The 13,020-nt window shown below is 40.4% G+C and overlaps 1 protein-coding gene across 1 annotated transcript in view; it reads right to left on the bottom strand.

The window, feature by feature from the left end:
- Positions 1-13,020, bottom strand: part of CDH23 (cadherin related 23) — a 537,909-nt gene that overhangs the window by 112,897 nt on the left and 411,992 nt on the right. The window contains exons 30-33 of the mRNA XM_087932328.1: positions 8,018-8,153; positions 2,727-3,115; positions 2,541-2,642; positions 2,217-2,219 (exon numbers count right to left, since the gene is read on the bottom strand). Coding sequence (XP_087788454.1) covers positions 2,217-2,219; positions 2,541-2,642; positions 2,727-3,115; positions 8,018-8,153 — 630 coding nt within the window. The remainder of the gene's footprint in view (positions 1-2,216; positions 2,220-2,540; positions 2,643-2,726; positions 3,116-8,017; positions 8,154-13,020) is intronic.

The following is a 13,020-nucleotide window of genomic DNA, read 5'->3' on the forward strand; positions in this document are numbered from 1 at the left end:
TTTTCTGAACTACTCAAAATTTCTGCTTACTGGTATGCCAGAACCGGTCTGAACTGGCTGAATACCACCTCTGAAGCTCCCATACCGCATGGTCCATATGGTCCTGGTGTAGCTATCCTTGAAGAGGGTCTTAAAGACCTGACTCTCCTCATAATCGTTGCTCTAAGAGGTACTTATATAGGTACTCATTAGAAAGTTATGTTCAGGGCGTCTGTCTTCCCAAGGCATGGTAGTTTTATTATCCTGATTCTTTAGTCTTTATAGATTGATTTTTAAAAAAATTATTTCAACTGGCCAGGGTTGCTTGGCAATTTGGTGGCCTTCAAAACTGAATGAATGTGAAATTAGTATAAGCAGGAGTCTCTTGGACAACACATAACAGGGGTGCCAATCTTGATTTCATTGAGGGTTGAATCAAGGTTGTGTTTGACCTTGGGGGGCTGGGTGGGTGTGGCCAGGGTGGGTGTGGCCAGCTTGACATCACTCATGTCAGGGGCGCTTGTGATGGTCCAGGTGGGGCTGGGAGAGATCCAGAGGTGGTTCTGACCAGGTTCTGACCAGTTCTGGAGAACCAGTAATGGAAATTTTGAGTGGTTCAGAGAACTGGCAAATACTACCTGTGGCTGGAGATTTTACAGTATCCTTCCCCTGCCACGCCCACCAAGCCACACCCACAGAACTGGTAGTAAAAAAAATTTTTGAATCCCACCACCGGGGAGATCCAGTGTCTCCAGCGGAGGAACGTGAGACCAGGGAGAACACCAAACCTTTGTCCTCTAGAGGAACCTCCCTGTCCCTCTCAGGCCAAGCACGGAACCCCTGGATGGCCACGCAGGCTGCCCAGAGGCCTCAGCAGTGGAGGACAATCAAGTTTGCTTTGCTAGCATTCTGCAAGCAAAAACGGAGCTTGGGAGGGGCGCGTGCTCTGTTTTCGGCTGCAATGGCCTCCTGCAGCACTCCGCCAATGAAAAAGGCCACCACCAGGTTTAGATAAGCAACCATTTGGCCTGGGCTGGGTTGAGGCACTGCGAGCTGGTCCTTTGCTATTTCCAGGGCAGCTTCATGGGCCAGATTTAAGCACCCTGCAGGGCATAACCGGCGCCTGGGCCTTGAGTTTGACACCCCTGTCTTAGGCAATCCATTGGCCACTTACTTTCACTTTTTTTCTAGGAATAGCCCTAGATCAATGTTGCTCCACCTTGGCAGCTTTAAAATGTGTAGATTTTAATTTGCATTCCCCAGTCAGCATGCTATAATAAACTTAATAAACATTCCTACCTTCTATTGGATGGAAGCCCAGAAGTGGACACAGAGAAGAAAAAGAAATAAAGAGGGATTAGATTTCTATCCTTTAAATAGGATACATAAATTCAGGGTTTTGGAAAAAATATTATGGGTCAGAGATACAGATTCAACGAACAATGTAAAAAAATAATAATTTCTTTGTTTTTGCTTTATCAGTCTCTCCTTAATCATCTAATAGCTGTGGTCTCCTTGGTCGTTTATTCATCCATTTCTTACCCAAATTCCATTTAGCATTCTGTGTAATGCATGCTGATGTGTTATAGATAATAACCTTTATTTCTCCAGTATTATCTGTCCAAAATGGGAAACTGCCCTTGGGCCTTAAACTACATCTTCCCATTGTACCATTCTTGCATGTATTCCCCTCCTGCACCTCCACCTCAGCATTTGAGCTTAGCATGTAGCACATGCTTGCATTTTGAGTCAAGAGTAGTACAAAAGGAGAAAAAAGAAAAACAAGAGGGAGATTAAAACAGAAATCGCCCATCCTGTGTTTTTTTGTGAGAGGATTCTGAGATAATTTTAGTGTCATGTGTTTTGAGTGTGTGGTTTCTTAAACCTTCTTGAGTTCTAAAAATCCTGTGAGTAAGACATCTGTAGGAAAGGATAATAAAACATGTGAGCAAAAATCTCCTGGGACATTATCTGGACTAAACACAAATTACTTTTAAAATAATTTTAAAATGTTTTAAGTGAAGAATAATTTCATTTAAAAATCACATCACTTCACATTCAGAGTAAAGTAAAAGAATCTACAGTAAAAGTAAAAAAAAATCTACAGTAAGTTAATTCAGTGTAAAATGTGGATGATTAAGAAAATAAAGCACTCAGTACTTTGTAGAAAACAATTCAATTATCCGTTGGTCTTAAGGAAGTAGTAAAATAGTTAACAATTCGAATTTTTAAGTAACTTTCTAGTTTTAGCTTCACAATCCACACATCTGTCATAACATAGTGTGATTCTAAAGACAAGAACACAACCACAAAGAACCTTGCTACAGTGTGGTGAAGGCTTTAAAATGGAAAGAAAAAGGAAAAGAAAACTTCCTGTCATCTTCCATATACTAAGGAACATCCCCCAAAAACAATCGTCAATTTTTTTTTTTTACTCTATTCCCATCTCCAGAGAAAACTACAAAACCTTCCATTTCTGGAGGATGAACAACCTCACAATAATAGGTTGAAATTTTAGCTAAGCATACAAAGACAAAGGAACACACACAAAATCAACTCACCACAGTCGAGTCAAGTTTAGGGCTTCCATCATCCGCCACTACAGTTAAGGTGTAAACGTCTCCTTTCTCTCGATCCACTTGTCCTCTGACTGTAATCACACCCTGACAGAAATAAATAAATACATACAGGCCACCGATATCCAGGGATGTTCACAGATAACAGAAATCTCCCAGTAAATTACTTACAGTGATTCCATTTATTTTGAATAAAGACAAAGCTTGAGGATTAGTATTTGGGTCAAACTTGTACGTGATCTGGTTAAGGTTGTCAATGGACCGGGCCTGGACTCGTAGCACTTCAGAACCCAAGGGGATATTCTCTGTGATGACTGCTTCGTACGTGATGTTTGAGAACTGCACAGCCTCATCTAATTCGTTAAGGAGACTGACATAAATGCTGCAGAATCCTTGGTTTTGGGGCGGGGCTTGATCGGTGGCAGAAACATTCATTAGGTAGCTCGTTTTCGTCTCATAGTCCAGGTAGTCAATGGTGGTAATGAGGCCGGTGCTCTCGTCAATTTCAAACTTGCCCTCAGATCCTGAGATGATTTTGTAATTCACTAGACCGCCATTTCCTAGAGAGGGAGAGGAAAAAGAATGATTAGAAGGTGGGTAATTGGTTGTAATATAAGCCATGGTACAGGGCCCCAAAGGGATGCAGTGGCTCAGTGGCTAAGACACTGAGCTTGTCGATCAGAAAGGCTGGCAGTTCGGTGGTTCGAATCCCTAGCACCGCATAATGGAGTGAGCTCCTGTTACTTATCCCAGCTTCTGCCAACCTAGCAGTTTGAAAGCATGTAAAAATGCAAGTAGAAAAACAGGGATCCCTTGGGTAGGAAGGTAACAAGCGTTCCGTGCACCTTCAACGTTTAGTCCTGCCGGCCACATGACCACAGAGACATCTTTGGACAGCACTGGCTCTTCAGCTTTGTAACAGAGATGAGCACTGCCCCCTAAAGCCAGAAACAACTAGCATGTTTGTGCCTTTACCTTTATAGGATCCCCAAAGGAGTGTTTGAAAACCCCAATGAAGATACTCCACCTTCTATTCAAAATTCCTCCAAAGTTCTCAAACCTTTTAGTTTTTTATAAACAAGGGAGTGTTGCCACATGATTTGTTATGTTCTTCCTGCGGTCTGTCACTCTTTACCAGTCTTTTGTACCTGCCTACCAAACTGTTTTATTCTCACGAAACCAATGGTTTGAGATGATCAGTGATTGCTCCACTCAATGGGATTGCTCACAGTTTAGGGCACAACTCTAGTATTTTTGACTGACTTCCACTCACGGATCCGTTCTCAAGTTACCCGATGTTGGAGGAAGACTGAGATTTTTGAAGGCTCACTTAGTAGGTTCTGACTCTTAGCGCAGAGCTCAAATCTCATCACCCAAATTCTCTTACAGGCCCTCAGAATTAGGTTGGCGCTACACTCTAAGTACTTGTAATTTGAAGTTCTGTTCGAACGCCTTGCCTTCCGCTTGCATCCCTGATCAGATGTTTGCATTTAGGAAAAAAAGAAAAGAAGGATAAGGCAAGGAATAATGGATAGAAACTAATCAAGGAGAGCAGCGAGACCTAGAACGAAGGAGGAAATTCCTAATGGTGAAAGGAATCATCCAACGGTATAGCTTGCCTTCAGAAGTTGTGGGTGCTCCATGACTGGGGGCTTTTAAGAAGAGACTGAACAACCATTTGTATGAAATGGTATAGGGTCTCCTGCTTGAGCGGGGGGGGGGGTTAGACTAGAAGATCTTCAAGGTCCCTTCTGACTCTGTTATTTTATATGTTCTATGAGATTCCCCACCTCCCCAAAAGGAAGCAAGCATTGTTATATCATGTTGGGATTTTAATTCTCGGCAAATACGGGGTTCCAGATGCACTTCTCTGCCTTTCCTTCCTTTTCAGTTACTTCCTTCTTTTTGTTTCCCACATTATGGGGCCATTCTCCTTCTTTCTGCAATTCCAAATCCAAAAGTACAGTTGCTTGGAGTTGCACGTATTAATCTTAGCTAACTCACCCGCACGTGTCCCGAAATTCAGTTTCTACTGTTTGTTAAAAAAAATAATTCTACTAGTTAGAATGACGAAATCCAAAAAGAAGAAATATACAGGATTAATGCAATGAAGGGGAAAGTTCCCCCTTGTTATTTTATATTATTTAATTATATTTTTATGGACTTTGTTATTTTTATAGATAAGAGTTGTTAAAATGTACTATATATAACCAACAACATGCACTCCTGATTAAGAGGAAGAAAGATTGAATTGAAATTAACATTTCAATTAACACTTGAATTAACGTTTTTTTTCTTTCTTTAAGGCACCCATTGGGGAATCTTGCGTTATTGCTTTTGCCTCAGCAAAAAAAGAGACATAGAAGCTCTGATTTTATGCAATTGGAACAGGTGGTTAAGGACTCGTTTTAGCTGTATGTCCCTGTGGATTAATTTATTCCAGGAGCCATGGTGGTTAGAATGCAGTACTGCAGGCTACTTCTGCTGACTGCCCACTGCTAGCCGTTTGGCAGTTCGATTCTGACCGGCTCAGCCTTCCATCCTTCACAGATCAGTAAAACGAGGACCCAGACTGTGAAGCCTTCACAGTACTTTAAAGACCTCTCTAAGCAGTTTACAGAATAAGGATATTGCCCCAAACAATCTAGGTCCTCATTTTACTGACCTTGGAGGGATGGAAGGCTGAGTCAGATATATACGTGCTATTGCTGTAAGTGCTAGGTAAAGCAACAAAGCTGAAATCGAGGCTTCCACACTGAATGTAATCTGACCGCTTGTTTAAATTATTAACCAGGATATATTGGAAATCAGGAGAGAAAACTGGGATATTATTGGCTGCCATTTGAAGCAGCGGAAACAAACAACAACAACATTTAAAGGTAGAATTCAGGTTAACAATGGACATTTTTTTAACAGAATCTTTTAATCTAGTTTTGTGATATTCAGTTTATACCAATGAGAGTTTTATAGTTTTGTTTCCTGTGGGAAGACAGGTTCAACTGCAGATCTAAAATATGGTCTCCTGGAGGTCTTGGTGATGCTTGAGAAAGACATTTTAGAGACAAAGGACGACTCTCTGAGCTCGTCCAATGGAGTTGTTGGGAGTAAAGTCCACGCTATTTTAATGGTGGCCATCGTGGTAGGCCTTTTACATTTTACAATGTTATTAAGATCCTTTCCACCTTGCATATCAGAGTGTGCTCAGTGGCAGGTTCTACTTACCACGACTTTGTAAGGAAAAGGTAACCCAATTTCATCCCTTTTGCTGGGTTAGATAATTGAGATGATATTATTGCCTGTTGTGCTGTGCTGCCCTCTGTATCGAGCCGAGCATTCTGCATTCATAACACATCTACTCATCAGTCATTGATTCGGCCAGAATAGACAAACATTTTCTTCTTGCTGTAGATCAGCTTCTGCAACTTCTAGGAGGGTTGCCAAATTTGGGCTGTAAATTTTAATTGCTGTAAGAAGTCTTTGGGCTTAACAGTGGCAATGCTTATTTATTGATTTACTCTGGACTAAACACAATTCCTTATTTGTTTTATTAATTGTTTGGCTCACATTGAATTAATTTATTTGGGTGTTATGTGATTTTTATTATTATTAGGTTGGTCTTTGACCATAAATAAATTAACTGTATTGCTAGTTAGTACCTGTGGGCAGATGTTCACCAGCCCAATTATGGAAAAGAAGAGGAGCTGGTATCCTAGTTAAAAGGAATTTAATTAATTCCTTTTAAGATAAGTACTGAAGCAGAGGCATACTTGAAGTTGGCACCTCTACCCTGCATATAGGCATTCAGATACAACATTGCAATTAACAATTAAGTAGAAGATGGTAATCTAGAGTTGTTTTTACAAATTTATCCCACGGCTATTCTCTGTTAGCAATATTTTAAATTAACAGGGGTGTCAAACTGGTGGCCCACAGGCCGAATGAGTCACATGCAGGCCACGCCCATCCCAGCTCTGCAAAGGGGAAAAAAAACCCATCACAATACGTCATATGACAGCAACGTGAGGCAGCGAGTTTGACACCCGTGTTTTAAGACCTTGATTTAATAGACCGTTTAAGGAAGGGCATTTCTTCTCTATATTTACATAATTCCCCTTGTTATATCATCCCACGTCAGCTGTGCCCTGAGGTCACATGCTTCAAATTATGTCAGTTGACATAAATGAAGTAAAACGCATCATTTGCAGATTTAAATCAGAATGCAAAGTATGCATGTGGACTCAGATTGTATTTGGGTACCCAAAATGATGGGGAAAATGTAAATTTAATTATGAACATCATTGTACACAGCATTTTAGAAAGCAGCATTAGGAAGATGTTAATTTTTCAGGAATTGGGTAGGTCTACCCTATTCTAGTCTGTTTTCATTGCTTATTAGTAACCTATGACTATCACTAAGTGTTGTATCTTATGATTCTTGATGAATGCATTTTATTTTTTCTTTATGTACACTGAGAGCTTATGCACCAAAGACAAATTCCTTGTGTGTCCAATCACACTTGGCCAGTAAAGAATTCAATTCAATTCAGTTCTTTCCTTTTTTTTCATTTCATTATTCTATTCTATTCTATTCTATTCTATTCTATTCTATTCTATTCTATTCTATTCTATTCTATTCTATTCTATTCTAGTATTCTATTCTCTATTCTATCCTGTCCTTTTCTTCATTTCACTATTCTATTCTATTCTATTCTATTCTATTCTATTCTATTCTAGTATTCTATTCTTTATTCTCTATTCTCTATTCCTATTCCTGTTTACTCTACTCTACTCTACAGTACTGTACTCTACTCTACTCAATTCTATTCCATTCCTATTCCTATTCCATTCTATTCTGGTACATCTAGTCTAGTGAAAAGAAGGCCTAGGAGAGATATGATAGCAGTGTTCTAGTACTCGAGGGAATACCACAAAGAAAGGGCATCAGTCTATTTCCCAAAGCACCAGAAGGCAGGACAAGAAGCAATGGATGGAACTAATCAAGGAGAGAAGCAGCCTAGAATTAAGGAGTAATTTCCTAACAGTGAGAACAATTAACCAGTGGAAGAGTTTGCTTTTAGATGTTGTGGGTGCCCCATCACTGGAGGCTTTTAAGAAGTGATTGGACGGCCATTGGTCCAATAGAGTTTCTTGTTTGAACAGGAGGATGGACAAGAAGACCTCAAAGGCCCCATCCAAGTGTTATTCTAATATGCCTAAAATTCAAGTAGATCTCTTCCAAACTAAGTTTCATTTGGGCATGCAGAAGTCTAAAATAAGAGAAAATAATGAGTATGGAATTTATCACAAAAAAAGACTTGGGACTCCTAACATGGCTCATACATACAGAAAGCTCTAATGCTTTTCCTCCAAAGATAAATCAGGACAGGATCACTAACACAGAAGGCTATTCAAACAGCATTGCACTGGCCAGCCAATATTGTCCTTCTATGGAATAACTATACCTGTATCACGATCTGTGGCCCGGACTACAGCAACCGATGTCCCAATTCCAGCTGTCTCTCGCAAACCCAGCCGATTATATTGTCTTTGGGTAAATAGTGGTAGTTCATCATTGACGTCTTCCACATAGACTATTACCTGGGGAATGTTAAAAATACAGATCATTTATTTGTCTGGAACATTGATGGGAAAACAAATTAGAAACAACATCCGTAATTCATTAGACCAAGATAAAGGACCATACCAATCAATGACTACTTCAGCTTCAACCGCAACAATAACAACGAGCACACCACAGATAAGTGTAAACTGTTCCAAACTTGATTGCAGAAAGTACGACTGCAATCAGAGTGGTCAATGCCTGGAACTCGCTACCTGACTCTGTTATAATATCCTCAAACCCCCACTCCTTTAACCTTTCCATCAATGTTCCAGATCTCTTAGGAAGGGGGTGGGTTTACTATCCATTATTGACCTCACCCCAATCCTAAGAGATCTGTAAGAGGTGTGCATAAGTGCACAATCATTTCTACCGTCCCTATCCTATTGTCTCCCATTTATTCGTACCTATTTCCTGTATTCTTACTCATGTTTATGCTTATACCTATTATTATCTTGTAAGTGATTGACAAATCAAATCAAATCAAATCAAATCAAAAATAAATATAATCTTTTGACTACTGTGTTGAGAAGTGCACTTAAAATCATGGATTGGGGTGTCAGAACTGCCCCCTCCCACCTAACTCTCTACAGTTGCTTCAGTACCAGTCTGACATGAACCCTGGGAGGAGGGTGAGAGGGAGGGGCAGCACTTGGGGAGAAAGTGAAAGTTAAGAAAGTGAAGGTGCCTGCCCAAGATAGCGTTTCAAGATCGCTGTGCGATGAAAAGAATGCAGCTGCAAGCCAGCCTACAATCAGAGTAGCCATTTCCAAAACATCTTCTTCAAAATTGATTGGACAGCGGGGAACCAGCAATGGGAAGTCTCAAGTTTTCACTTGGGGTCTTGGCGTGCAAATTTCAGTTCTGGCTTTGCATTACTGCATGGATGTCAAACTTGCTGTGTCATGTCACTGTCACATGATGTTCCGGTGACATTTTTCCCATTCGTGGAGCTGGGCTGGGTGTGGCGTGCACATGACACATCTGGCCTGTGGACCGCCAGTTTGATACCCCTGCACTGTATTTCACTTGGCTTCTAGTAAATTATATCTTTTCAACCCAATGGTGTTAAGGATCATTTTTACTTAGAAACCTAAGTTAAGGCAGGTGTCAGGGTTCCGAGGGATGCCCTAATTAATTCATGAGCCTCAAGCCAAGTTTCAAAAGAAATCCAATTATTTATTAGGAGCAACATTTTGGCATTTTCCCAAGTGCAGTTGGCTCTGCCCCACGTAATTTACTGCCTACCTATGACCCTGTTTCCCCCCTCTTCCCAAGGTATGTCATAAATCACATTCTCCAAAGAAGCACTTTCATGGGTTGTAGAAAAAATGCCTCTCTGGCTTCCTCTACTAACCTGGGATATAATCTGAAGAAAGGTATGCATGGAATGTGCTTCTGGTCATAACAACCGAGCTTCTCCATCAGTTTTTCCCCTCCCTTGCCTATGGCAACTCAAGAGCAGGCCATGAATGCTTTACGAGTTGACAGCAGGTCTGACATGGAGTCAGAACCAAGTTGAGGAAGGAGCATCAGGACAAATACAGAATTACAGTTTGCAGGTATTTATAACTAATTCGATAGAGTTCCCGTTACGACTTCCTCATAATTAACAAGAATTTTCCAGTTTTAGCACAATAAATGTTGCAATTTGGTAGAAAATTTCAAAGAGATATGGGCAGTCATACCCAGCAACAATATGTCTTAAGGATATGAAACAGGAAGCTAGATATATAGAGTGATGAAGATGGGTTGGGACATTATTGTTCACTCCTGGATAATGTTATTAGAGAAGGGCATTTGTATTGGGGTTTAAAATTGGCTATAATTTTTAGGAAAGGGCGGAGTTTCAACAGCGTGTCTCCAGCTGCCTTCTTGACTTTTTTTTACTCCTCCCCCACCATGGGGCCAACCTGAGGAATATGCCAGTTAATGTCACGGAGAAGCAGGGGAGTCGAAATGTTGCTGGCCACTGTAACCGGCAGAAGAGGCAACGTAGAAGAACCGGAGGAACAATTGCTACCAAACGAGGTCAGATTTAAAAAAACAGCAACCCAGGTCTGGACCAGAACTGTAACTTGAGAAAACGTATCAGACAAGAACCTCCCTAGTTGTCACAAAGACAAAGGAAAGGAGGGTACATCTAAAGGTACCATTGATGGGGTTGTAATATTATATGATTGTAATATGTGGCTATAATATAAGATGATGATCAGAAAGAGCAATTGTCTTCTGGGATGGGTTGATCAAACTCAAAAGGTGAAGAGTACCAGGTAGGGAAAGGGAACATTTTAGAATTCAGGAGCCAGATTAAGGTTTGGGGCCACATTTGCTGATGTACAGTAGTTGTACACACATGTACAGACACATAACTGATTCTCATAAATCTGCTGATATGGGTATATATGAAATTTCCTTGCAGTAAGCTACAAATCCACATTTCTCCATGGAATTATTCTGTCTTTAGCAGCAAAATCTAATTATGACCTCTTTTGATAGGAGTATGACAAGTTTACAATCCTTTGTAAAGAGCCTCGGTGGAGCAATGGTTAGAGTGCACTACTGCAGGCTACTTCTTTTTTAAACAAGTTTTATTCAGTTTTCCTCATTTTAACATCTCTTTTTAGGAAACAGCATGATTACAGGTTTCACATATACATACAAATATGATTATAGTTACATATTCAATTTTTGTATCCAGTTTCTTATCTTAGCAATGCTTTTATACATTTTCCATTTTGTATTATTCCAAATACTTATCTCATTATTTAATTAATTTATATTAACTTCATAATCATTATACTTTAGTACTTTTAACTGTCACACTGGTATATTTCATCTTAAATTCTAATAAAAAAAATACACTTCTTCTAGAATTTGGTTTCCCCCCCCGAAATATCAATATAAGTGTGCCACCTCTAAGTTACATATACATTAATTTTCACCCCTTTTAAATCCCATTAAATATTTAACATTATTACCTAAACCATTAAGCTTAATAATCCCTGCAGGCTATTTCTGCTGACTGCCAGTTGCCTCCAATTTGGCAGATGGAATCCCACCAGGCTCACGGTTGACTCAGCCTTCCATCCTTCCGAGGTGGGTAAAATGAGGACCCAAATTGTTGGGGGCAATAGGTTGACTCTGTAAAAACTGCTTAGTGAGGGCTGTAAAGCACTATAAAATGGTATATAAGTCTAAGTGCTATTGCTATTGCTTTGCCTAATACTGACTTTATGAGCAGTCTGTCAACTCAGAAGATTTCTATAGTCTTTTTAGAATTGCCAACAGAAAGGGAGGAGGGAGCAGCGTAGCAGCTTGCAAACCGAAACTGCATTCCATAAATGTTTTCAAAGATAGTAACTGGGTGACTGAAGTTTCTGCCACGCAAAATTCTAACTGGAGAGCATGATTGATGACTCTTGGCTATGGATGTGTCCCATTGGAGAATATGAAGTATGATACACCCAGGGGGTGGGGTAAAACCAGGGTCAAGAGTGACAATGAATTAGAGTCGGCTACACCCAGGCAGTGCTGGACAGTTTAACTCCCAATAAATCCTTTTGAAGTTATGGAAGTTTGGCTCGCGAGTCATGATTTAAATGGGGGTTAACTGCCGGAATCCTGACCCAGTCACTTAACAACTATTCGAAGTATAATGGACCTTCCTTGGGGCTATTTACAATCCAGATTCGAAGTCCGGAGGTTATCTCCCTTGCCCAAGTAGAACGTCAGCAACTATTGGTAGTTCTCGACTTACGACCACAACTGAGCCCAACATTTCTGTTGTTAAGTGAGACATTTGTTAAGTGAGTTTTGCCCCATTTTACAACCTTTCTTGCCACAGTTGTTAAATGAATCGCTGCTGTTCTTAAGGTAGTAATACAGTTGTTACGTGAATCTGGCTTTTCCATTGATTTTATCAGAAAGTCACAAAAGGTGATCATATGACTCCAGAACACTGCAACCGTCTTAAATATGAGTCTCAACCACTCTTTGGGCCAAATGCATGGAGAAATTAAACCAAACGATGCTTCAATATTTGGTAAAACAAAAAGCTCTTTTTTATTCCTTCCTCCGCAAGGACTCCAAGAAAATAGTTAAGCAAATAAATTAAAGTCGGCTCTAACCCGAGTTTCACAGAGGCCGGTATTTATAATGATTTCCCCTTATTACCTCCTATTACCCATGATTACCCTTATTAACAATATTACCCTTACTACTCATGATTACTCGTTGTTATGCAATCACATTTATCATGGTTAACTCGCATATCTTAACCAAACAGCTTTTCCAATACACCGCTCGTGTTTATTATACAAAGTCTTTGCCGACGGAGGGAATCGCCATTCTTCGGGTCGACTGGGCTTCGTTTCAAACGCGTGTGTTGCGTAGTCGCGACAATGAGTCTGTTGCCAAGCGTCTGAATTCTGGTCACATGAGCATGGGGATGCTGCAACAGTTATAAGCGTGAAAAATAGTCACGAGTGACTTTTTTCAGTGCCCTTGTAACTTCAAACGGTCACTAAACAGAGTTGTCAGGGCTCCGGTAGTCACCCCCATTTAAATCATGAGTCTCTAGCCAGATTTTTAATGGTCAAAGAAGATTTATTAGGAGGGGACATGCCGGTGCTGCAACTCTGAGACACATCACCCTTGACCCTGGTTTTCCCCCACCCCCTGGGTGTATCATAATTCATATCCTCCAATGGGACACATCCATAGCCAAGAGTCATCAATCAGACTCTCCAGTTAGAATTTTGCACGGCAGAAACTTCGGTCGCCTGGAAACTATCTATAAAAACATCCATGGAATGCAGTTTTGGTTTTGCAAGCTGCTACACT

Source organism: Pseudonaja textilis, chromosome 4, assembly GCF_049901715.1.
Source record: "Pseudonaja textilis isolate UNSWEBS1 chromosome 4, rPseTex1.2, whole genome shotgun sequence".
Classification (NCBI taxonomy): Eukaryota; Metazoa; Chordata; class Lepidosauria; order Squamata; family Elapidae; genus Pseudonaja; species Pseudonaja textilis.